Source organism: Oryx dammah, unplaced genomic scaffold (genome assembly GCF_014754425.2).
Source record: "Oryx dammah isolate SB20612 unplaced genomic scaffold, SCBI_Odam_1.1 HiC_scaffold_2, whole genome shotgun sequence".
Lineage (NCBI taxonomy): Eukaryota > Metazoa > Chordata > Mammalia > Artiodactyla > Bovidae > Oryx > Oryx dammah.
Window position 1 is genome coordinate 133,660,658 of NW_024070186.1, and position 27,709 is coordinate 133,688,366.

Here is a 27,709-nt window from a genome sequence, read left to right on the forward strand (position 1 = left end):
ATATTGATGTAGAATGATGTCAACTATGATATAACACAAAGGATAGGAGTCTATACTTTAGAATTCTTTCAAATTAAGGTACAACTGCTGTACATTGTGGCTTAGCTGGCTCTCCTGCGATTAGGGAAACCTGAGTTCAATCCCTGGGTAGGGAAGATCCCATGAAGAAGGGAAAGATTACCCACTTCAGTATTCTGGCCTAGAGAATTCCACGGACTGTATAGTCCACAGGGCCACAAAGACTAGGACATGAGTGACTTTCACGTTCACATTCACTGTACATTACAAACACATAAAATACCTATCAATAGAATTCCAAGTAAGTAAAATATAAATGATGAACTGCATATTATTACCATTCAAAGTCTGTATTTGAATATAAAACAAACATTTCCATAATTTATTAAGTTCACATATACAATTGAAAAGAAACAAGAAATAATTTGAATTTTTAGTTGATATTTTAAGGTTATTCAAGTATGCATTCAAGAAATTTTTTAAAAGATTTTTAAACAAAGGAAATGGCCTTTTGCAAAATCTCTACAGAAAACTATTCATTATGATTATAAAATTGCTACTTATTATCATAAAGTAGAACAAGTAGTTCTACTGAACTATTTATTACCATAAGGTAGTAAATGATATTACTTAAATTAGTAAATTTTTAACCGTAAGCCAGTAAACCAGGACAATCAAGTTCAACATTATTATCATAAACTTGTTCTGGTTTCTGTTTTGCTGTAATGTGATAAGACAAAACAAAACATTGAGGAATATGTTTCTATTGTTTCTTTTGCAACTGACAATTTACCTATGAAAAAAATGTCCTCAAAAGTAGGGTTATTTAAACAAATGAAAAAAAAAAACACCAAGATGTTTATCAAGCCATGATTTCCAATACTGAAGAAAATTCTCTAGTACTAAATTAGTCTAAATTTCTCTTGAATATTTGTATTTGTTCTATTTATATCTCCTTGAAAAAAAAATTATAGTAAGTAAAATAAAATACAGAACATACAATGTACCAAACACACACACACACAAATGTTCTTCATAATAATCTGTTTGCACATGAATACCCATAATTACAGTGTATTTTTATACCATAATGTTATATCATTCTTTATCCAAGAATTCAAATCATGCTGAATATTTAATACATATTTTAATATAAATCATATTATCAGTTCTTACCAGATCTTGCCCAGCACATCAAACAGAGAAAAATGTATACTCTCATTTGGAATCTGATAAAAGTAAAAGAAGCACTCAGATTCACCAAAAAAGAAATTCTAAAATTCATTAAGGTTTCTCTTTGGTAGGACTGTCACAGTCTGGTAGGTTTTAATGTAAAATATCCTTGGCTTTTGCTCCTCCCTGTTTGTTGAAAAGGTGAGGCAGTTCGTTTTCTCCCATTTAGCTTGTACTTGTGAGAAGGTTTTATAAGTTAAACACTGTAATAAGTCACAAACATTCAGCTACACGAGCTGAATTTGGGGGAAAGAAAAAGATAATTATATCTTTCTTTATTCCTCTTAACCTCAGGATTTCAGAAGTGGTTGGGAAGAAGATGTTTGTTGAAACCTTAAAGCAAATGTGATGTTAGAAAATGCTAGAAATAAAGAGAGTCAGAAAAAGTTGTGGTTTATGTTTATTCTGATTACAAGCTAAGTTGTCTTTATAATCATGAAATCAGTAATAAAATTCATATCCACCAAGTTTCCAAGTATAAAATATGGCCTTTATATATATATATCATTTTGCAACCCAAACTCAGTGGCTATTTTAAAATTGAAAATGCTAGCCTGTCTCTTGAGATCTACTATTTGAAGATTTCAAAAATATTTTTGTTTTTAAAATCTTTCTTTTTTTCTTTAAGTTGCTCAGTCGTGTCCGACTCTTTGCGACCCCATGGACCGTAGCCTACCAGGCTCCTCTGTCCATGGGATTTTCCAGGCAAGAGTACTGGAGTGGGTTGCCATTTCCTTCTCCAGGGATCTTCCAAACCCAGGGATCGAACCCAGGTCTCCCACATTGTAGGCAGATGCTTTACTATCTGAGCTACCAGGGAAGCTCAGCATCTGACATCTCAGCAGCAGTTACATTTTTCATGATTTTTAAATGAATACGTCATTTTGTTTGTGGTTCCTCTGAAACACCTCCCCAGACCTCAGCATAGTTTGTACTGATTGATGTGAATTAAACAGGTCTGTTCTTAAAGTATCTTTTGAAATTTACAGAGACTTGAATTTCCAAACAAATTTAATTTTTGAACTTACAATGCATGTACATAGAGAATAGCGATTCTCTCTTTTCCTTGCCTACCAACATCCATTGTCAGAAGGAAAATAAGGGAAAAATGAAGTAAACAGTTGAAATCTTGTAATAAACAAAAAATATTTCAAAAATTTTGAAGATTTAAAAAATATTTTTGTTTTTAACATGCAAACATTTTAAAATTATTACAAGATTTCAACTATTTACTTCATTTTTCCCTTATTTTCTTTCTAAAAATGGATGTTGGTAGGCAAGGAAAAGAGAATCGCTATTCTCTATGTACATGCATTGTAAGTTCAAAAATTAAATTTGTTTGGAAATTCAAGTCTCTGTAAATTTCAAGAGATACTTTAAGAACAGACCTGTTTAATTCACATCAATCAGTACAAACTATGCTGAGGTCTGGGGAGGTGTTTCAGAGGAACCACAAACAAAATGACGTATTCATTTAAAAATCATGAAAAATGTAACTGATGCTGAGATGTCATCATTATTTTGACCTATTTGGTCTCTGGGAATTTTATGTGAGACTTCAGTTTTAAAAGGGTGCCTACATGATAATTTGACTGGAGACCAACAAATAATCATTTAGCTGTAACCAGTGTATCTTTCTAATAAAGATATAAGTAAACTACATATTTTCAGAATGTGGGAAGAAAGATAAATGTCATACATTTAAGAGAAACTCTAAACAAGTTTATAGTCAAATTAACAGATAAGTCTTTCTTCACATATCGTTTTCCTTTTGCTCTGTGCTTTTGATGTCATACTTTAGTATGAATCCCGCACATTATTTTCATCGTAACAATCCTAAAGAGCTCATATTGAAAATATCAAGTTGGCATTTAGGACAAAACAATTCATGGCCAAATTTCAAAATATAAAATTATACTTCATTTTCATATATTTCACTTACTGTAAATTGTGAGAAAGTTGAGACCAGTAATGTCTACTACATTAAATAGCAAAACTAGAAGGAAGGTGAAATACTATATAAAAGGAGTATAGTTTACTATGACAATATATATGTACTAATTAGTCTCCTTGTATTTAAAATAATGATTTTAAGATCTTCCAGACATGTACACAGTATAAATCATACTATAAGTGTGAAAATGAGGATGATGATGAAGAAGATATAAAATTGATGAAGCCATATACACCAAATTTCCAGGCATGTTATAGTTAGTTATAGAAGGTAGTTGAGTAGACTTATTGAGATGGGGTCATTTTTTGTCAGAATATATTTTGGGACAAAAAGTTGTGTAATTTAGCAATATGTGCCAAAATGCTTAATGTTCTCACCCTTTGGTTCTATAATTAAATATCCCAGATACTTTGCCAAAGAAGTACAATCAGACCCATGCACAAAGATATATGAGCCAGAAAGTTCATCTCAGTATATTTCTAATAGCCAAAAAAAGTGGAAACAACACAAATGCTGAACAGTGGGGGATTCATCTAATTATACACATTGTGTTGCTGTTTGTTTAGTTGCTAAATTCTGTTGATTCTTTGTAATCCCATAAACTGTAATCCACCAGAATCCTCTGTCCATGGGATTTCCCAGGCAAGAATACTGAAGTGGGTTGCCACTTCCTTCCCCAGGGTATCTTCCCAACCCAGGGAGAGAACCTATGTCTTCTGCATTGGCAGGGGTTCTTTATCACTGAGCCACTAGCGAATTATATATTAATACATACTGTGAATTAAAATTAATGATGCAGAGAAATCAACATTTATTGGTGTAGAAAGCCTTCATTATATGGTTGTGGGGTGATAAGTTCAGTTCAGTCGCTCAGTCGTATCCAACTCTTTGCAACCCCATAGATGGCACAAAAGGCTTCGCTGTCCATCACCAACCCTTGGAGCTTGCTCATACTGATGTCCATTGAGTCAGTGATGCCATCCAGCCATCTCATCCTCTGTTGTCCCCTTCTCTTCCTGCCCCCAATCCCTCCCAGCATCAGAGTCTTTTCCAATGAGTCAACTCTTTGCATGAGGTGGCCAAAGTACTGGAGTTTCAGCTTTAGCATCATTCCTTCCAAAGAAATCCCAGGGCTGATCTCCTTCAGAATGGACTGGTTGGATCTCCTTGCAGTCCAAGGGACTCTCAAGAGTCTTCTCCAACACCACAGTTCAAAAGCATCAGTTCTTCAGTGCTCAGCTTTCTTTATGGTTAAACACCTCCCTCATAGCTCAGTTGGTAAACAATCTGCCTGCAATGCAGGAGACCCTGGTTCAATTCCTGGGTCGCGAAGATCTGCTGAAGAAGGGATAGGCTACCCACTCCAGTATTTTTGGGCTTCCCTTGTGGCTCAGCTGGTAAAGAATCTGCCTGCAATGTGGAAGACCTGGGTTTGATCCCTGGATTGGGAAAATCCCCTGGAGAAAGGAAAGGCTACCCACTCCAGTATTCTGGCCTGGAGAATTCCGTGGACTGTATAGCCCATGGGGTCACAAAGAGTAGGACACAGCTGAGTGACTTTCACTTTCACTTTCACTCACATCCATACATGACTACTGCAAAAACCATAGCCTTGACTATATGGACCTCTGTGGCAAAGTAATGTCTCTGCTTTTAAATATGCTGTCTAGGCTTATCATAGCTTTTCTTCCAAGGAGCAAGCGTCTTTTAATTTCATGGCTGCAGTCACCATCTGCAGTGATTCTGGAGCCCAAGAAAATAGAGTCTGTCACTGTTTCCATTGTTTCCCCGCCTATTTGCCCTGAAGTGATGATCTTAGTTTCACTTGATCCTAGTTTCTTGAATGTTGAGTTTAAAGCCAGCTTTTTCCCTCTCCTCTTTTAGTTTCATCAAGAGGCTCTTTATTTCCTCTTTACTTTCTGCCATAAGGGTGGTGCTATCTGCATATGTGAGGTCATTGATATTTCTTTCACCAATCTTGATTGCGGCTTTTGCTTCATCAAGCGTGGCATTTCGCATGATGTACTCTGCATATAAGTCAAACAAGCAGGGTGACAATATAGACCTGACGTACTCCTTTCCCAATTTGGAACCAGTCCACTGTTCCATGTCTGGTTCTAACTGTTGCTTCTTGACCTGCATACAGATTTCTCAGGAGGCAGGTAAGGTAGTCTCGTATTCCCATGTCTTTAAGAATTTTCCAGTTTGTTGTGATCCATACAGTCAAAGGCTTTAGCATAGTCAATGAAGCAGAAATAGATGTTTTTTCTGGAATTCTCTTGCTTTTTCTATGATCCAACAGATGCTGGCATTTTGATAAAAGGCAAGCTAAAGGTAAAATGTATAGTAAGGTACATAGTAAGATACACATGTATTTTCCTAAAATATGTTTTATGTTATGTATATGGTAAGTCACTTTAGTAGTGTCCGACTCTTTTTGACCCTATGGACTATAACTTGCCAAGATCCTCTGTCCACGGGATTCCCCAGGCAAAAATACTGGAGTGGGTTACCATTTCCTCCTCCAGGAGATCTTCCCAACTGAAGGATCAAACATGCATCTCTTATATCTCCTGCATTGGCAGGTGGGCTCTTTACCACTAGCGCCCTGGGAAGTTCTCTAAAATCACAGAGCTATCTACAAATGCAGGCCTCTTCTCAGGACACTCTTGGCTGCAGAAGCGGACACACACCCAGGCATGCCAGCTCTGCACACCGCTCCAACGCCACACATGTGTGGGCACTCAATCCCTGCTCCAAGGGGGACCAGCCTGACCAGCTCTCCTGGGTAGACCTGGTGAACATCACAGGAGTGGGTTCTCCTGGGAAAAGGACATATATCCTGACTTGTATATATGTATGTTAGGAAGGTTTTCCTCCAGAATATTTATATCTGCATGGTAGACTCTTTGATGAATTTACTCTCTTAGTTATCTCTTTAATATTACAAATATTTCTTTTAATAAACATCTAATGCAAGCAAAACAACACAACAAGTTATATTTACTTGGGACAAATATGATTCAGGAAATCAAAACAAAGAAAAAGTGAGAGTAAGAAAAATAATGAAGATAGGTGAGGTTAATTTTTCAAAGATATCCACTGCACACCCTTAACATTAATTTCCCAAGTTTCTCCATTCACTCATTCATGTGTTCATTCATTTATGCAACTCTTATTAAGCATCTACTCAGTTCCAGGTTTAACTTGGTTGTTGAACATACAAAGTAGAGACATTCATTTAGTCAAACTGTATGATTTAAGCAACTATTTATGATATATCTACAGAGGTTATCAGGGATTGTTCTAGACACCGAAATATATTGCCTTATAGTATTTCACAGAGCGGAGGGATTGGAAAAGGTATATCTAGAAAACTATGGAACCACACAGGTGGAGCAACCAGCTAATCCACAGTGCTGAATGGCAAGCCTTGCAAGAAATGCAATTTGGGCTGAACTACAAAAGAGAATAAGTCATCTGGACAAAGAAGGGGAGAAAGGAACTCTGGAGCTCTAGTTATATATATACATATATGGGCTTCCCTGGTGGCTCAGCAGGAAGGAATCTGCCTGTCAATGCAGGAGACATGAATTCAATCCCTAGGTTGGGAAGATCTCCTGGGAAAGGAAATGGCAACCCACTCCAGTATTCTTGCCTGGGAAATTCCATGGACAGAGGAGCCTGGTGGGCTACAGTCGAGGTCTCAAGACTTAGCAACTAAACCACCACACCATATATATGTGAGCATGTGTGCCTGCTTAGTCGCTTCATTGTGCCGCAATCTGTGCGACGCTATGGACCGTAGCCCATCCGGCTCCTCAGTCCATGGGATTCTCCAGGCAAGAATACTGAGGTGGGCTGCCTGTACCCTCCTCCAGGTGATCTTCCCGACCCAGGGATCAAATTGGCATCTCCTTCATTGCAGGCAGATTCTTTACTGCTAAGCCATCAGGGAAGTGTGTGCGTGTGTGCACACACACACGCACACACGCACACACACACACATTTTTGATGTCTTCATGCAGTTAGGGGTGTAAGGAATCCTGATATGAGTGAAAAAAGACTAATTATTAATCCATGCATCTAACCTATTAGACGTTATATGTGATTATATGTGACTGATGGTGCAAGAAATGGTGAGTATAAAGTGGATTCTTTTTAAGCTACCACTAGGTTTATTACCAGAGAAGGCAATGGCACCCCACTCCAGTACTCTTGCCTGGCAAATCCCATGGACAGAGGAGCCTGGTGGGCTGCAGTCCATGGGGTCGCTAGGAGTCGGACATGACTGAGCAACTTCACTTTCATGCATTGGAGAAGGAAATGGCAACCCACTCCAGTGTTCTTGCCTGGAGAATCCCAGGGATGGGGGAGCCTGGTGGGCTGCCATCTCTGGGGTCACACAGAGTCAAAGCAACTTAGCAGCAGTAGCAGCAGCAGGTTTATCACCATTCATTCACTCAGTATCAATTAGGAAATACAAAGAGAGAGAGGCCAAATTCTGAGCAAACAGCTAACTGCTTTGAGCTGACTTTCAGACCTTAAAACATTAAATAATTATTCTAGAGGTACACATGCCATAAACTTATGTACTTTCAAAAAGATGTGATAAGAACACCAAAATCATACACACTGTGGACAAAAAAAAAAAAAAAAGATGCAAATTTCAGTCCAGCAAGAAAACATGATGACTTATATGCACTGCATATTTTACAGTCAAACCTGAAGTTACAGCTACCAGATAAGCAATGTCTGAGGAGTTAAAGAGAAAATATCTTGGTTTGGATAAAAATTTGGAGGTAAATGAATAGATCTACTCATAATAGAAACCTGCAAGTATCCACTTATTTGATCAATATATATTTGCTATCTGCTTGTAATGTGCAGGGTTTCCCTCGTGGCTCAGACAGTAAAAAATCTGCCTGCAATGTGAGAGACCTGGGTTCTATCCCTGGGTTGGGAAGATCCCCTGGAGGAGGTAATGGCAACTCACTTCGGTATTCTTGCTGGAGAATTCCCATGGACAGAGGAGCCTTGCAGGCTCTACAGTTCATGGGGTCGCAGAGTCTGACATGACTGAGCAACTGAGCACACACACACATACAATGTGCATATTTTCACAAGCCCCTCCTACTATATTACAATACTGATGAAAGAAGAAAGAAGAAATGGAGACAGGACTTAAAGACTTATGATATATCAACCGAGGGGAACTACTGAAGTCATTGACACATAATTTTCTATTTACACATTCAAGAAATCTGCTTCTCCCATTATGCTCTAAGGTGATTTAGAAGGGCATATCTTTATAGGCACCTTTGTTTCCCAAGGATTAAAAAGAGTGCCTGGCACATAGTGAGCACTCAGAAAAATCTCTATTAAATGAGATAATATTAGTCCAATACAATCCTTAAGAAATAGATCTTGAATTCTAAAAAGTGAAATTACTTAAAGTTATAAAATTAAGTAATGTCAGAATTCAGTTAGAAATCTGGATTCCAAAGATGTGTCCTTTCCATCAAAAAAGATGATTTCTTTGTTCCAGTAACCATGTAAAAGAATACTTTTCTTTGGTCCATGTAAAATAATACTTTTTCAACTCAAATGAACTATCACCACATTTCTATGTAGACATCAGGTATCAGAAAGGAAGCCAAGTTAACAGTTGACAATATTTTGATTAATTTATCAAAATATTGAGATTCTGAGTAAGTTTTCTTCCTCCTTTCAGGAATTTTTTTTTTTCCAGTCCTCCTCAAGTAAGAATTTATTCTTCACCTTGGTCCACAGTTTACAAAGTTCAGCCCTGATATAAAATACAAACATTAGATCCTACTACAGTCACCCAGCATGCGTGTGTGCTCAATCACTTCAGTCCTATCAGAGTCTCTGCGACACTATGGACTGTAACCCACCAGTCTCCTCTATTCACGGGATTCTTCAAGAAAGAATACGCCAGTGGGTTGCCACGGCCTCCTCCAAGGGATCTTCCCAAACCAGGGACCCACCTCCTGTCTCCTGTGTCTCCTGCACTACAGGCAGATACTTTACCCACTGAGCCAGGTGGGAAGCCCACAGTCACCCAGCAGCCATCCTCAAAAATTCTGTCTTCAGTAACAAAACTTGCCATAATCTTTCCAGGATCCTTTGGTATAGTCTATTTTCTCAAGTTCAAATGCCTTCTGCAGTCTACCTAAAACCTGTGTCCATTTTCAAAGACCTCACTAGGGAACATTGCCTGGCTAAATTAATTCTAATACTCTATCCACATTCATGCACGTATGCACTCATTCTTTCAAAACGAGTTTTATGAAAAACACCAATTTTAAACCCCAATGATTTATTCGTTTACTCTTTGGAAACAAAGAAATTAGTCTTCCCCCATTAGCCTGTGAGCTTCGGTAATGAAGTTAGTATGTCTTAAATCATCTCTATAGTCATTTTATTTTAAATGTTTGTTGAACACATCCAAAATGAATTAATAATGTCGTGCCCTGAAGAAATGAACGGATCTCCACAAGCAAGATGTCAAGGCCCCTTGCAGACTAATCTTACTTAGTCTCAGTCACTCTCCCATGGTCCTCCTGGTCGGATACGGGACATGGCGAAGGCGCGGTGGGCGGTTACCACGGGGTGTTGGGGGCGTGGCCCCGCAGCCTCGCTCCGCCCCTGGCGCTCTTACGCTCCTCGTTGGCTCCGCCAGCAAGGAGAGAGGGCGTGGCCTCGGAGCCTCCTCCATTCTGGGGTCGAGCCGGAGGGATGTTGCCTGCTCAGGAGGAAGCCAACAGGACGGTGTTTGTGGGAAATTTGGAGGCTCGAGTGCGGGAAGAGATTCTTTACGAGCTGTTCCTTCAGGTACAGTCGGCAGGGAAGGGATATCAGAGGGGCGGAGCGCGTCGAGCCGGAAGCGCAGCAGGAGGGGCGGGGCGCACCTGAACCACCCGGAGTCCTGCTCCCTTTCCCTCCGCATCCTTTGCTCTGGTTTTACTTTAGTTCCGCTTTGGCTCAGCTGTCTCCAGGTTAGCAAGTGGGTAGTGAAGTGACAAAAAGTGCACCTCATTTCCAACCCTTCCCCTTCCCATCCCCATTGCAGAGTGCTGGGGTGTGCAGTGACTGGGATGCCCCCAACCCCCAGCCTGAGTCAGGGCTTTGCAGAGGCTGCCTGGGCCTTGGTGTGCTCAGGCAAAACAGAAAACGGCTCTGTCACTGTCTTCCTCCAGATAATAAGCATCCTGACGCCCTACCTCCCGCGAAATGAGAGGAATATATTTTAAAATGCTTCCGTATACGTTACTTACTCCCCCAAGCCCTTTTATACAGGAGATGATTTTACTCCAGAATAAATGAGATTTCTGCATAATTTGGGCAGCCAAATCATGACTGAGACCGATTGATACCCTGACTAGTTCCCTTTATTTCATACCAAGAGGATCTTACGAAAACTTTTTCAGACCTGATAACTTATATCTCCTGTGTGCACCTACTGTATACACATAGATCTTACATGCTAAAGAGATATCCACATTCGGCCGTTCATTTAACCGTTTAATGATCTATAATTACAATGACAGTAAGTAAGGTGCCAGGCATACACATTTGAGACAGTCCTTGGTCTTTCTAAAAGGAGAAATTTAAAATTAATTATCATGTTTTAAAATAATGTGCAAAAAGAGGGACATTTAGTACGGCAAAGTTGTTTCAAGTGTGAAATCTGATATCTGCAATGTGATTTTGGCCAAGTACATAAATAGCTCAGCACCACAATTTCCTCAAATGTCAGTGGGAGTCATAGTATCTACAGTATGATGTGGTGTGAAGATGGAGTAAACTCATCCAGATCAGACAGAACTGAACCTGGTACTTCCTAAGTTTTTGCTGCTGCTGCTACTGCTAAATAGTACCACTATTACTATTGATAATAGTACTGATGCTTGTATCAAGAGAAATCAAAAGTGACTTTCCTCTATCAGAATAAGAGCAAGTTCCAAGGGAGACAATAGCAAAACTAAATACCAAAGAGTCGGACTCGACTGAGCGACTGAACTGACTGAACTGAAGCATGAGTACCAGAGGTGAAAGAAGTTCTTTATGTGGTTTCTGAAAGGCTCTACATTTGTGTCTGAACTAAAGTGCCCCTCTATTAATTACGAAAGGAAAGTGGAAGTGTTAGTTGCTCCGCCCTGTCTGACTCTTTGCAACACCGTAGAGGGTAGCCCACAAGGCTCCTCTGTCCATAGGATTCTCTAGGCAAGAACACTGGAGTGGGTTGACATTTCCTTCTCCAGGGGATCTTCCCAACCCAGGGATCAAACCTGGGTCTCCTGCATTGCAGGCAGACTCTTTACCATCTGAGCCACCAACAGATGCACAGAATTTGTTAGAATGTTCTCCAGGAACACAGTTTCATTTCCTGGACATAAAACGTTACTTGAAAAATATTACTGATTTTAAGGCTTTAATGCTTATTCTTCTAACTTGCCATCCTTTTAAACCTGCCATTTTTAATCTCCTCTAATACTTTGTCTTTTCTTGCAGTTATTTTTCATCATAGTATTATTTGGAATTTATTATTCTAACTTAAAAAAATAAAAAAGAAGGAAAGAAAAGGAGGGATGGAGGGAGGTAGAAAGAAAATTTATAGTTCTTTTTCTCCAGAAAGCTTCTCTCATGTTGAGTCAACAAAAAATAGGGGGGTGAGAATGATGAGGTCAATGGGATGGATAGACCTGAATGCCCCCATGCACATATATTATCTCTAGTCAATAGGAACTGGATCTGTATCAGTTGTATGTGAAACTACAAGATACATTAGATAGATTGATAGATAGTCTCATTTTTTTTTATAATTTCTAGCTAAATGTTCATCTGTATTAGATCAGGCAGCAAAGCATTTGTTTTTATTTTTGCCTATGTTCTTCTGTAATCTGGGAGGATTTACTAAAGTGAGGTGTCTTTTAGAAAGGTCTCTACCCAGCAAAACTTAGCAAATCTTGACAACTGGCAGCACTATTTATGTGTTTGACTCTGGTTTAAAAATACTAAAAACTTATGATGTGATTTTTACTACCAGCAAGTCTTCTTGTTGAATTTCATCTTTTAAAATGCATGGATGTATTTTTGAATTTGTAAAATTCAAAGCATGTCAGCATATTCTGTCCATTTGTGATTTCATATATTTAATATCACTTGTGGAGAAACACTGATTAAAATTGATTTGTTTTATTACTATATGGTTCTCCTTTTTACTAGTTTCTTTCAAATTTCTGATTATCCTTAGAAGAGTGAAAATCAGGTTTAGTATCTTTGTACGTTTAACCAAGAAATCTGGACCATGAAGATCCCCTGGAGAAGGAAATAGCAATCCACTCCAGTATTCTTGCCTGAAAAATCCCGTGGACAGAAGAGCCTGGCAGACTATAGTCCAAAGGATCACAGTCTCACAACTGAGAGACAAATCACAGGACAGTACAGAGATCTCAAGGGGAAAGATAATGAATTTAGTTTCAAATGCGTTGAGTTTGAAATATAATCACGTGGAGGTCTCAAGGAGACTGCATGAAGGAGGCATGAGTGGGAAAAAAATAGATTCATTGATAAGGTGGTTCTTGAAGCCAGAAGGGAGGATGAGCTATTCCCTGGGAAAGTAGAGAATAAAGAAAGAAAGATTGAATCTTAAAATATAGTATCATTTTAAAGATGATAATTAACATTTTTCTTTAGATTAAAAACAATTCCTTAATATATTTATCAAACTCAACAGAGAAAAGCAAACAGTCATTAAAGTGCAATGAAAAAGTATGAGCCATCTACCTTTAAATCTATATGAGGCTTGGTAAGTACTTCCTCTAATCATTGTCATGATGGAAATGTGACATTTGAGGGTGTAATTAGCACTCTTTTACAATATTTGATTCTGCTTTTGTACTCTGTATTGCTAATTATAGGTTTTAATCACAATAAAATCTGAATATTTTCAATTTTATTTTATCCTATTTTAATAATATACCATGGAATAACATTCCCCAGTTGTTAGACTTAGACCCTTACTAATTTTTCATTCTTACAAATAGTGCGCCTACTTAAAAGTATTAAACATATTAAAACACTTTTCCCTTTGAGAATATTTACCAAATGGGCTTACCATATTAAAATACAGTTTCTGTATAGATGAGAAATTTAATTTCTCTTGTGAAAATGTTTTAATCCTGTCAGAAAAAAAAAAAAATAGGCTTTGATGTGATGTTACCAGTTTCTTTATGGTAACATAAACCCAACATCTCAAGGAATGCTGGGTTTATCATTTCAATTATTTTTGAGTTTAAACATGGTTTATATGTGTGGAGGCAAAGTAGTATTTTAATCTTAGATTTAAATGTACTCTAAATTGTTTTGTTAGGCCTATCTCTCCTTTTAAGATTTGGAACTATTACCTAAAATATCCTGACCTTAACAACATAAATGTTTTTTGATGAGCCAGAAAATGCCAAGAAAGTGTGATGAAGTATGATATTTATTGTTAGGAAAATACATGATCAAGAGAACTATGTAAAGCTGTTATTGCTAACAGAATTGGAATTTTAGCCTAAATTGAATATAGTTGATTTTCTGAGTGTAAAAAAATATTTAGATTTATGACAAAATAATTTTTAAGTTTCTTGCAGGCTGGGCCATTAACCAAAGTGACTATATGCAAAGACAGAGAAGGAAAGCCGAAATCCTTTGGATTTGTCTGCTTTAAACACCCAGAATCGGTATCTTATGCCATAGCTCTGCTGAATGGAATTCGTTTATATGGAAGACCAATTAATGTGCAGTATCGATTTGGTAGGTTCTCTCACTGATGAAATCTTCCAAGTGTGTTTTGTTGGTGGTGTTGTTTCCAGAGGTGTAAACTTTTTTTTTTTTCTCCTATGTTTTTTATGTTATAGCCTAAGACCAAAAAAGTGCTCCTGTAGCCCCTTAAACTTTCTCAGAACACGTTCATAATGTTATGTGATTAGTTAATACTACCAATAACATTGCCAAATCCATAGCATCGTTTCTATATTAAAATTTAAAGTGGTCTCTTTTAATGTCAGCCAGCAAATAGCCATGATGGTTGCTACTGCCTGTTAAAAATTAAACAAATCTAAGTGAACTGGGGATACCCAACTCTAGCTTTTATGCAGCAAGGCTATTTGCTGATCTTCTTGTCAATGGTATCAAATATCTACCATTTGGAAGATAGGGTGGCCTTAGTCTTTGTCCTGGGTTTACCATGTTACACATATCACCCTGGATCTGAGCCCTGTAAAAGCAGCTGGCCAAAGACTGACCCTTCATAGCCACAGAGAAAAGCTTCCTGACATGAATGGCCTCGGACACCTTCTCCTGCTACACATCAACACTGTTCATCATTGATTAGATGCCCAGAGAACATGGCACTATCACTCTAGCCCTTTTATAGTTTGAGGGACTCAAGGAGGCAGTGCTTATACTTACGTTGCAATGCTTATGGCACTTACGTTTCTTCCTTCCTCAGTGATTCAGGTTTATGAATGTACCCCCTGTTTGGTTTTTATGCTTCTTGCTGTACTGAAAAAGACATAAGAATAGGAAAACACTGCTGTCTTGTTGCAAAGGGAAAGGGCCACTTCACATTTCATTTTATTTTGTCTTAACAAAGATAATTAATTGGCTGCATCAGGCTCTCAAGTACCATCCTGTTAACTCATACTGACAGTAAAACAGGCCGGGCCGTATCGTGTTCTGACATATCCCCAGCCAGCTGCTCAGTGGCCCCTGTCACGTTACGTTCACACTTGTCAGTGCAGTTCAGAGAACTCACACCTTCCACACAGAAGGCAGATAACACTGATCATTTGCCATCTTTAGTTTGCAGGTATGTATTAGCAAGCAGCATTATATACTTTGTATGGCCCCATGTCAGCCTAATTCTTTTCTACAGTCATTGCTTTGGACAAAGTTTGGTTATAATTCAGGCGCTTATAGTGATATAAGCAACCTTGTAGACAGTACTTGGGAGGTCAGAAACATCTTGTGTATTTTATATGGAGTGTTTGAGAATGGCTTAATGTGAGAACTCCAAAAAGATGTACCATGAAATAATCTGTTATTCTTTTTCTTTTGAAGGGAGCTCTCGCTCTTGTGAACCTGCTAACCAAAGTTTTGAAAGCTGTGTTAAGATAAATTCACACAGCTACAGGTAATTAAAAATATTTTTTTTTCATAAAGGTAAGGCAAATAAATATAGTCTTAATACCAGGAAGGGTTTTCATATATTCTATAAAACCTTTCTATTTAGACATAGGTTAATATTAAAGAATTCATTTTTCCTGAAGCCATGAAAAGTGACAGAAAGTATTTTCATTTAAAATTCAGTCAATATTTTCTGCAGTAGGTGGGAGAGATTTATATTTGTAGCATTGTTTATAGATTACCATGTACTTTTCATTACTGTGAAATCACTTAAGTGCAAAGTCTCACTGTGATGGATCATAGAAATAGTATTATCCATATTTTATACTTGAATAAATATAGAGATGTAAAAGTTAACTAATTGCCAAAGGCACAAAGATGAAACGGTGATAGTTTCTAGGCTTGAAATTAAGCCTTTGAACATTAAGTCACTCTACTATTTATTTTACTACTTTTTAGAATTTCTTTATGGTAATTTTCAAAATATTCTCATATTTGATGTAGGCTTATTTCCTGATGCAACCATAGCCTGCAGGGACACTCTAAGTTTAGCTATACCAAAGGTCATGGGACAGAAAGTCTCCCAAACCAGATTAAGATTCTCAAATCACAGCATTTATTAAACCAATTTAAAAGATACAGTGAAAAGCAAAAGGAAAGCTTTGGGTATTGGATAATTTAACATTTGGAGGATAGGCTACAAGTACGCAGAGGACCCTACTAGCCGAGTTCTGGTTACAATGATATTCATACGACCTGTTTCTCTCTCTATTGCATCAGCCTTCCCCACTGATTGTGTGGTTATTAGCCCTAGAGTGGGGTTCCCAGGTGCCTGTAGTGGTAAAGAACCATCTCCCAATGCAGGAGACTTAAAGAGATGCAGGTTCCATCCCTATGTCAGGAAGATCCCCTGGAGAAGGCATGGCAACCCACTCCAGTATTCTTGCTTGGAGAATCTCTGGACAGGCTACAAGCCTGGCAGGCTATAGTCCATAGGGTCGCACAGAATCAGACACACCGGAAGCAACTTAGCAAGCATGCACGCACGAGCATTAGAGTTGAGGTTAGAGTAAGAGATTCCATTCAGATAGAAATTTCCTAGAGCTAATTTCACTTACTTGCTTTCTCAAAGAGACAGAGGGGCAGATATACCTGGCCACAGAAGGAGCTACATACCCACAAGATCTACCTGAGTTTCTTAGGCAGAGCAGACACAAGAACAGCATAACTAAGCCCAGAGGCGCCATGATAATGACTTGGTCTTTCCTTCCCTTTCTACCCATGACTAACAGTCTTATTTGTTCCATCGTATTTTCTACTGAATCTATCCATGGCATCTCTTAACACATACTAAATTATTTATTTTGAATATTTAATATATGTTTTGAATTCTGCCTATGTCTTCCAAGTCACTTGCTTATTCTAATTACAGTATCATCACTATCTCATAAATCTGTATTAGCTGAGTTCTAGCTACACCAGTGTTCATAGCCCCTGTTTCTCTCTGCTGTTGCATCAGACTCATCAGTGTATCTTTCGTAAAGGCTACCATAGGCTTTTCTTCTGAGCTTTATCCATGCTGGTTGTTTTCTTGCTTTCTGTAGCAGAACTGAATGTTCTCAAGTAAACTAACAGCATTGAACCTCCCATGCCTGCTAATTATATCTACCCTCCTAAGCATAGAAGAGTGACCTCTTAGGACTGGCAGTTACCCAGACTCATCTTTTGGAGAAGTACTGCGCCCCACGCATAACACAGTGTGCTCCACGTCCTCATTGTCCCCCGCATTTCTAAATCAGTGAAATCGGGACAAAGTAGGTGCTGAAATCAGACTATCTGAATCCTGCCTCTGTCACTTTATTAACAGTATAACCCTGGACAGATGATCACACTGTGCCTCATATCTACAATGAGGATAATTATTGTCAGAGCTAAATTTTATAGTTTCAAGGTATTTAAAATAGTGGGCATACAGCAAGTATCCAGTGAGTACTTTCAGCAAATGTTGGCAGGAGGTGGTGGTGATTCACTTCCTTGGTATGAAAGGAACTGTGGACTCATGAGTTGAGCCACTTAGGTTACTTCCCCTCTTCTTCCAGTGGGAAAAGATAGCTCTTTTTCCTTATGAGTTTGGAGGAAAACAAGGTATTGCTAGGTGTGGGGCAGAAAACTAGATAAACTGCTAGAAGACAGCAGTAACTCATACATGTTCTACTTCTATTTGATATACATTTAATTATCACAAATTCTAGGCTAAAAGATCAGAGATAGGTATATATTCCATGATACTCCACTTCACTGGTAATATCTTATTCTTTAGTATGTGCTGCATTATAAAGGAAGAATGACAAAAGGTCATAGTGTCCTAGAAGTGTTGGACAGAGAATGCTGCTCTTGTTATACCCTAGTCTCTCACTAGTCTTCCCTGGAAATGTGTTTTTGTGCTTGTTATTACCTCTTATACTTTCTAATTTTAGTAAATAGTTCCTGTATTAGTGTGCTTGTGTTAGTCACTCAGTTGTGTTGAACTCTTTGCAACCCCATGGACTGTTGCCCTCCAGGCTTCTCTGTCCATGGGATTCTTCAGAAAAAAATACTGGAATGTGTTGCTCTTCCCTTCTCCAGGGGATCTTTCCAACCCAAGAATCAAAACCTGGTCTCCGGCCTTGCAAGCAGATTCTTTACCATCTCAGCCACCAGTGCTAGTTCAGTTCAGTTCAGTCACTCAGTAGTGTCCAACTCTTTGCAAGCCCATGGACTGAAGCATGCCAGGCTTTCCTGTCCATCATCAACTCCTGGAGCTTGCTCAAACTCATGTCCATCAAGTCAGTGATGCCTTCCAACCATCTCGTCCTCTGTCATCCCCTTCTCCACCTGCCTTCAGTCTTTCCCAGCATCAGGATCTTTTCCAGTGAGTCAGTTCTTCACATCAGGTGGCCAGAGTTTCCGCTTCAGCATCAGTCCTTCCAATGAATATTAAGGACTGATTTCCTTTAGGATGGACTGGTTTGATCTCCTTGCATTCCAAGGGACTCTCAAGAGTCTTCTCCAACACCACAGCTCAAAAGCATCAATTCTTCAGTGCTCAGCTTTCTTTATAGTCCAACTCTCACATCCATACATGACTACTGGAAAAACCATAGCTTTGACTATATGGACCTTTGCTGACAAAGTAATATCTCTGCTTTTTAATATGCTATCTAAATTGATCATAGCTTTTCTTCCAAGGAGCAAGTGCCTTTTAATTTCATGGCTGCAGTCACCATCTGCAGTGATTTTGGAGCCCCAGAAAATAAAGTCGGTCACTGTTACCATTGTTTCCCCCTCTATTTTCCATGAAGTGACGGGACCAGAAGCCATGAGATTTCTGAATGTTGAGTTTTAAACCAACTTTCTCTCTCTCCTCTTTCACTTTCATCCAGAGGCTCTTTAGTTGTTCTTCACTTTCTACCATAAGGGTGGTGTTATCTGCATGTCTGAGGTTATCGATATTTCTCCTGGCAATTTGATTCCAGCTTGTGCTTCATCCAGGCCAGCGTTTCTCATGATGTATTTTGCATATAAGTTAAATAAGCAGAGTGACAACATACAGCCTTGACGTACACCTTTCCCGATTAGGAGCCAGCCTGTTGTTCCATGTACAGTTCTAACTTGCTTCTTGTCCTACATACAGATTTCTCGGGAGGCAGGTAAGGTGGTCTGGTATTCCCATCTCTTTGAGAATTTTCCACAGTTTGTTGTGATCCAAACAGTCAAAGGCTTTGGCATAGTCAATAAAGCAGAAGTAGATGTTTTTCGGGAACTCTCTTGCTTTTTTGATAATCCAACAGATGTTGGCAGTTTGATCTCTGGCTCCTCTGCCTTTTCTAAAACCAGCTTGAACATCGGGAAGTTCACGATTCATGTACTGTTGAATCCTGTATTGGAGAATTTTGAGCATTGCTAACATGTGAGATGAGTGCAGCTGTGCGGTAGTTTGAATATTCTTTGGCATTGCCTTTCTTTGGGATTGAAAACTGACATTTTCCAGTTCTATGGCCACTGCTGAGTTTTTTAAATTTGCTGGCATATTGATTGCAGCATTTTCACAGCATCATCTTTTAGGATTTGAAATAGCTCAATTAGAATTCCATCACCTCCACTAGCTTTGTCTGTAGTGATGCTTCCTAAGGCCCACTTGACTTCACATTCCAAGATGTCTGGCTCTAGGTGAGTGATCACACCACCGTGATTATCTGGGTCATGCAGATCTTTTTTGTATAGTTCTTCTGTGTATTCTTGCCACTTCTTAATATCTTCTGCTTCTGCTAGGTCCATACGATCTCTGCCATTTATTGTGCCCATCTTTGCATGAAATGTTCCCTTGGTATCTCTAATTTTCTTGAAGAGATCTCTAGTCTTTCCCATTCTATTGTTCTCTATTTCTTTGCACTGATCACTGAGGAAGGCTTTCTCATCTCCCCTTGCTATTCTTTGGAACTCTGCATTCAAATGGGTATATCTTTCCTTTTCTCCTTTGCCTTTAGCTTCTCAGTGCTAAGGCCACCATAAAAAGTATCACAAACGAAGTTAAACACAGAAATGTATTGTCTCACAGCTCAAAGTCCAAAATCAAGGTGTCTGCTAGAGTTCCTTTGGAGGGCGATGAGAAAGAATCTGTTCTGTGCTCTCTCGTGTATGCTGTGCTGTGCTTAGTTGCTCGGTCATGTTCGACCCTCTGCAACCCCATAGACTGTAGCCCACCAGGCTTCTCTGTCCATGGGATTCTCCAGACAAGGATACTAGAGTGGGTTGCCGTGTCCTCCTCCAGGGGATCATCCCAACCGGGGACTGAACCCAGTTCTCCCACATTGCAGGTGGATTCTTTACCATTTGAACCACCAGGGAAGCCAGTGCCTGTCTCATAGCTTCCCCTGATTTTTTGGCAATCGTTGATATTCCTTGACATGTACAAGCATCACCCAGTTCTCTGCCTTCATCTCCATATGGTGTTCTCCCTGTGTGCATCTGTCTCCACAAGTTTCCCCTTTGACTATAGTAAGGAAGGATACCTGTTTAGCACATCCTACTCCAGTATGACCTCCTCTTAGTTAATTACTTCTGCAGCAACCCTGTTTCCAAATAAGGTCACGCTTCAGTTCAGTCTCTCAGTCATGTCCGACTCTTTGTGACCCCATGGAATGCAGCACCCCAGGCTTCCCTGTTGGTCCATCACTAACTCCCAGAGCTTGCTCAAACTCATGTCCATCAAGTCAGTGATGCCATCCAAGCATCTCATCCTCTGTCATCCCCTTCTCCTTCTATCTTTCCCAGCATCAGGGTCTTTTCCAATGAGTCACTTCTTCACATCAGGTGGCCAAAGTATTGGGGTTTCAGCTTCAGTGTCAGTCCTTCCAGTGTATATTTAGGACTGATTTCCTTTAGGATGGACTGGTTGGATCTCCTTGCAGTCCAAGACACTCTCAAGAGTCTTCTCCAACACCACAGTCAAAAGCATCAATTCTTTGGTGCTCAGCTTTCTTTATAGTCTAACTCTCACACGTAAGGTCATATTCTAAATTATTTGGGGTTAGGACTAAACATATAAATTTTGAGTTGACACAGTTCAACTTGTGACTTCCCAATTTACATGTGATTCCTCTATGGAGAAACATATGCACGCCCTGAAATTCTCATGGGAAAGATAGTGGTTTTAGAAATATTGCAGCTATTTTTATAATGATGCTAATCTCACCACCTCTGCTACTGGGTCACATCTTCCCCAGTCTGTAACCTCACTGTGCTTTTTATCTTGTTTCTTTGCCATCATTTACTGCAAACACATGTTCACGTCTCCTTGAACTTTGTCTCCAAATCAGTCTATTTTCCCCTTCTTCTCACTGAAAAATTATCCTTCACATCTTTACTTCCTATTCACTTATTAACCCCACTGTTGTTTGGAAGCTGTTCTTTTAACAGTTTGTTGTCAGGAATCTTCTGATCAATGATAGAGTAGCTCTGATGCTTATCCAGTTTACTCTAACACCAACACTGTCTAAGTATTTCCTTGCTGAAACCCACTTTCCCACTGGCTTCTGTGATCCTGCTCTCACCATGAACTGACACCTATCTGTCTGACAGCTTCTTGTTGTTCTCTTGCCCTTATCTTTGCCTCCATCTGCTTGTTTTAATTCACCCTTCCCATAGTAAACTTCCTGTCCTAAGATTAGCAGTATTAGTGTTAAAATTGTGGGATACTGTGGAGCAAGTAGAATTGAAAACTAGCTATAATGAGGACTAGCTAAGAATCCAGCCAGTACATATAACATTGGGATTTATTAGAGATCTCCATAGATGCAAACATTACATATATAAATGAAATTTTTGGACACTTCTGATGTTAATCAGGGATTGTACATGTGTGCAAAATCACTTCAGTCATGTCTGTCTCTTTGCAACCCTATGAACCATAACCCCCCAGGCTCCTCTGTCCATGGAAGTCTCCAGGCAAGAATACCGAAGTGGGTTGCCATACCCTCCTCTGGGGGTTTTCCCAACCCAGGAATCGAACCCGAGTCTCTCACATCTTCTGCATTGGCAGGCGGGTTCTTTACCACTATCACCGTGCAGAAGAAATCAGCAAATATGTGTTCATGCTCATATCAACAGCCTGTTTAACAAAGAGCATAATTATTTTTAGTTAAACAGTGAAAGTACCTTCAAAAATGAATTGAAAAAATTCCTATTTTTCTTTCACCTTTTTTTTTATTGGTAGAAGATTGAGTGTACACTTGGTGATTATTGACTTACTTTGCTTTCTTCATATCTGAGTATTCTATGCCTTTATACAGCTATAACACTGATTAACATTTTCCTATCAGAAAGCCAAATGTGCCTCTAAATATTGAGATTTCAGTATGTGGTAATTAATAAGACTTGAGATACTGCTATGTCACTACATTATTAGTGTAATATGTTTAAAGTTAAATTTATCTTAATTGAGCTTTGAGAGAAGTTTTTTAATGATGAAGCTGTATTTTTTTAAGACTAGAGTACCTCTGTCCATAGGAACTTTAACTTCATATTACTTTTTTACCTCTCTCAAGAAATGAAGAGGCCATGGGCAGATCTTCCTTTTCTATGCAGTTCTCTCCAATTAATAATGCATCTTTATCTCAAGAATATTTTCTCTTTCAGAAGATGGTAAGTTTGATATGCCTTTGGTTGAAAATGTCACATGATAATACAGACTAGAAAGGATATGAAAACTGCTTGGAACTTAAGCTCAACTCTAAGCCTACAGTGAAGGCAGAATATGCCTTGAGCATTGTGCCCCAGTGGCTATCTGCTCTTTTATCTGAAATCGATCATCTGAAATCCCACTCATGTTATCTCCACAAACATCCAGTGTATGAATGGAAAATGGCAGATGCAAGTGATAATGCACTGTGGTAAAGTAAAATTTGAATCACTTAAATGACTATATTTTTTAAAATTTAAAAGGTATGTTTCTAGAATTGAATACTATTTACTGAAGCATTTTGATAGAATGTAGTCATCAATCACCATATACTGCTTTTGTGCATAGATTTTTATTTTAACTAAAGGCAAAGTTTCTCAGTTGGTAGAGTAAATGACCTTTTTTCCAAAGACTCTGAAAAATGTGGTTCTGGCCTAGAAATCGCAGTGGTGGACTATATTGTTAAAGGGGAACTTAGGAAATGTTTTCTTCTAACTTCTCATTTTATACATAATAAAATTGAGGTTCAGAGATTAATCAGCAAGCCCAAGATTATACAACTTGTTAATGACAGCTGTGGGACTGTAACACAGGTATTCTGATTAACATGAGATTTCTTGCAAACATCCAACATACATATGATCTTCAGATTTTTCAAATAGCCATTTTCACTTTGTAAACATAATGAAAGTTGATAATTTAATTTTTGGAAAAAACTTTTCTTAGTTTTTTTAGGCCTGTGCTTAGTTGTGTCTGACTCGTTTGTGACCCTGTGGACTGTAGCACACCAGGCTTCTCTGTCCATGGGATTTCCCAGGCAAGGATACTGGAGTAGGTAGCCGTTTCCTTCTCCAGAGGATCTTCCCAACCCAGGGATCAAACCCAAGTCTCCTGCATTACAGGCAGAATCTTTACCCACTGAGCCGTCAGGAAAGCCCTTTTCTTGTTTATGGTGAGATAGTAATAAACAGCCAGTTCTCATCTAAAACCATCAATATCTTCTTTGTGGCATTATTTTTCTCTTTGATGAGATGAGCAATACATACATACACATATGCACACACGAGAGCTTGTTTTCCCTATTAATCTTTTTTAATGGAAGTAAATAACTTTATGATCACATTGTCCACAGTCAGTGGACAATTTATACTATGTATACTTTCACTCAAAAACATTAATAAGTATTAATGTCGCCCCGTTCAGCATTACTGGGTACTAATTTTATTTTTTATTTTTAATTGGAGGAAAATTGCTTAACAATGTTGTGTTGGTTTCTGCTGTACAACGACATGAATCAGTCCTAAGTCTACATATACGCCCTGCCTCTTGAGCCTCTCTCCTGTCCACCGAATCCGAGCCCTCTAGGTCATCACAGAGCACTGAGGTGAACACACCTCCCTGTGTTTTGTAGCAGCTTCCCTCTAGCTGTCTAGCTTACACATGGTAATGTATTTTTTTCTGCGACTTTCTCAATTTGTCCCACCCTCTCCTTCTTCTGACATGTCCACAGGTCTGCTCTCTGTGTCTGTGTCTGCCCTGCAAATAGGTCCTTAATCTACTTTGAATAGCTAGAAATTTGAGTTAATCTATCTTAAGAATTGACTGCTGTGCTGTAAAATATGGTGACTATCAGCCATCCATAAGGAGTGATTATTTTCATTTTACTTAATTAAAGTTTAAGTTTAGGAACAGAAACTTGATGCAGTTATTGCAAAACTTTGAAGTATGTTTGCAAAAAAACTTGGGTGTGTGTATCTACTATTTCAGCTAAATTTTATATAATCTAAATTCTGATTAAATATTTTCCATGAAAAGTTAGTATCCAAATTGAATATGCTTTTGAATATAAGTATAAATATATAAATATATAGGGCTTCCCTGGTAGCTCCCTTGGAGAAGGAAATGGCAACCCACTCCAGTACTCTTGCCTGGAAAACCCCATGGATGGAGGAGCCTAGTAGGCTGCATACAGTCTATGGGGTTGCAAAGAATCAGACATGACTGGGCGACTTCACTTTCTTTTTCTTTCCCTGGTAGTTCAGTCAGTAAAGAATCTACCTGTAGTGCAAGAGGCCCAGATTCAACCCCTGGGTTGGGAAGATCCCCTGGAAAAAGAAAAACTCAGCCCACTCCAGTATTCTTGCCTGGGAAATCCTGTGGACAGAGGAGCCTGATGGGCTACCGTCCATGGGGTCACAAAAGTCAGACACAACTTAGCTACTAAACCACACCCATAAGTATAAAAGGCACATCAGATTTTAAAGACTTAGTATAAAAAAGTAAAATATCTCATGAATAATTTTTATATTGGTTACATGTTGAAATGACAATATTTTGGACATTTGGGGGTGAATAAAATATATAAGGGCTTCCCAAGTGACTCAATGATAAATAATCCACCTGCCAACGCAGGAGACACAGGAGATGTGGGCTCGACCCCTGGGTCAGGAAGACCCCCTGGAGAAGGAAATGGCAACTCACTCCACTATTTTTGCCTGGGAAATTCGATGGACAGAGAAGCCTGGTGGGCTACGGTCTGTGGGATGGCAAAGAATCAGACACAACTGAGCAAATGAGCACACACACAAGATACATTATTTAAAATTGCACCTGTTTCATTGTTATTTTCATCCTGTGACTATTAGAAGATTTAAAACTACCCATGTGGCTTACATTATATTTCTATAGGACGGCACTAATCTGTACTGTAGTGCACTATACACCAGCTGGAATCTTTGTTAATCATTTAAGGAAACCAGTGCATCCCTGTCCTTACTGACACGTGGTTTGGTTTGCTCGTAGTTATTTATATAGTAAATGTAAACTCTAACTGTTTCTCTTTTTTTTGTTTGTGGGCTTGTTTTGGTAGGTGAATATGTGTGGGTTTTTCCCACAGCAGTGGCCTACGTATAACCCAGCACTGCAGCTCCCTTACTATGAGATGACAGCACCACTTCCTAATAGCACTTCTGCATCTTCCTCACTGAATCATGTTTCAGATCTGGAGGCTGGGCCCAGCTCTTATGAATGGACTCACCAGCAGCCAAGTGACTCAGACCTTTATCAGACAAATAAACGAAAGAGGCAGAAACAAAGCAGTGATAGCGATAGTAGCACAGAAAACAGTAGAGGAAATGAATATAGCCCAAAGTTCCAAAAGTGTAAGAAAAAAAGATACTAGTATTTCCATTCAAATGAAATGTATCTCTACTAGTCTTCATTCTCTTAAAAGAAAAATCTGTATTCTACTAAAGGACCAATTCCATGGCTTTCTTGTCTTCTTTGAAATATATAACAATATCATATCTGATTTGTATTTAATTTTTGTCTTGAATGACAAACTCTTAAAAACAATATAATGTGCTTTTTGTATTTGTAATGGTATTGTTAACAAGAAATACACTCTGAGTTGTTATGTTTTAGTATCAATGATGAACTTACTACACTAAACCATTAATCAAAAGTCATTTACTGAGCACTCATGGAGAACAGCACCATGATCTCCTACATTGTTGCCTATAACTTCAGCTAAAGTTAGAAGTGGAATGGTCAGTTTTCTGAATGAAACTAATACAAATCTTTGAGTTGTATGTTTTTCTAAGAAGAGAGAATAAGCAGAGTTTAGTTTCCTTTATTACTAATACTTTATGTCTAAATATCTTGTCTCAGCCTTACTCTCATACATATTTACTTCATAAAACAAGGATATACAACAGTGATACCAAAGGAAAGATGATTATCGTGTGGCTAGCTTTTGGTTCCTTCCCTTTTCATATGATTATATATAAATAGGAATACGTGCCTCTTAACTTCCTACTTATTAATTGTATTTTATAAAAATTAGTTGGCTCTGTCAGTATTTATTGTCCACCTCTTTTGCCATCCGGGTTGGAAAGCATATATCAGACACATTTAGATCTTTATAATGAACAATAATTTCAATAGAAAATTTCACTATTCTATGATATTTAATGTTTGTCATAAAATCAGCTTTACTATTTCTGGACCATTTATTTGCAGGGATAAACAGACTACATGTAAAATTAATGATTTATTTGGACAATCTTGTTAACTTTGTAGCTTACCATAAACTAGAATGCTGAAAATATTTATTTATTGAATCCAATTGAAAGGATCACACAGCTTCATTAGGAGCTAACCACCCAATTTTAACCATTCTTTGATATTTCTTTTGTGTATTGCATAGCACCTTATAGATATTTATTATTAATAAAATATTTTTAGCAAAAGTAATAGCTGAATTTAACTTCTGGTTATGATTATACAATAGTCATGTTTTAAATGTAAATATTAGTCTGTTTTAATCTGACAAATGTGAAAACGTAAATTCTGCTTAATGTAGCTTGATTTATATAACTTCATATTGCTGAATATTCAAACTAAAAATGCTGACCTTTTTTAAATTAACACTTTCGCGATTTAGAGTCATACAAAAGGGAAAGTATCTTTCTATGTAAATAGGAAGTGATATATGTCTAAAACACATTAACTTCACCTCTGCATTTTCTTCAATTCTTACACCTTGCAAATTTCCTAAGCCCCAGATTATTTCATTGTAATTGGCATTATAGGAAATATATACACATAAGAAATATCTTAACAAGTACCAGGTTAAGAAAATTATCTTGAAACATTGTTACATGAGTTAAAATCTTCAAAATGCAAGGAATTCTTGCAATTTCTTTCATCAGAGGCTGGAATTACCTGGATATCAACTTTACCAAGTCAACCAACCAAAAGACAAATTCACGTACTTACACTGGTGTCTTCTCTGGTAGCTCAGTTGGTAAAGAATCTGCCTGCAATGCAGGAGACTTGGTTGACAACACTCATATGAATGACGACTACCTTATGTTTTAAAGTCAGTTTTTTAAAAGCCTCTTGTAATTATTGTAAAGAAAGGGAGGTTAAAGCAGGTGGTTAGGTGGTCAAGAGATTTTCTGGGGAAGCCATAGAAGTTTGGGAGATTTAAAGAATTAGTTGAGGAAATGGAGGTGGATTCGGAGAAGGTGGATCTAAAAGATCTTCTGGGGAGTTGGGAATAAGGAGCTGGAGGTAAAGGT

At 38.4% G+C, this 27,709-nt stretch overlaps 1 protein-coding gene across 1 annotated transcript; it reads left to right on the plus strand.

The window, feature by feature from the left end:
* The first annotated feature begins 9,910 nt into the window (after window positions 1-9,910).
* On the plus strand, window positions 9,911-26,875 carry RBM11 (RNA binding motif protein 11). The gene is made up of 5 exons (XM_040227173.1): window positions 9,911-10,063; window positions 13,870-14,032; window positions 15,341-15,413; window positions 22,492-22,588; window positions 25,495-26,875. The coding sequence occupies exons 1-5, from the start codon at window positions 9,968-9,970 to the stop codon at window positions 25,804-25,806; spliced, it is 741 nt and encodes a 246-aa protein (XP_040083107.1). The 5' UTR covers window positions 9,911-9,967; the 3' UTR covers window positions 25,807-26,875.
* Window positions 26,876-27,709: the final 834 nt, after the last annotated feature.

Coding starts and splice junctions, on each gene's coding strand:
- RBM11 (XM_040227173.1), top strand. CDS start 9,968: ATGTTGCCTGCTCAGGAGGAAGCCAACAGGACGGTGTTTGTGGGAAAT. Junction 10,064..13,869: donor TTTACGAGCTGTTCCTTCAG/GTACAGTCGGCA, acceptor AGTTTCTTGCAG/GCTGGGCCATTAACCAAAGT. Junction 14,033..15,340: donor TAATGTGCAGTATCGATTTG/GTAGGTTCTCTC, acceptor TTTCTTTTGAAG/GGAGCTCTCGCTCTTGTGAA.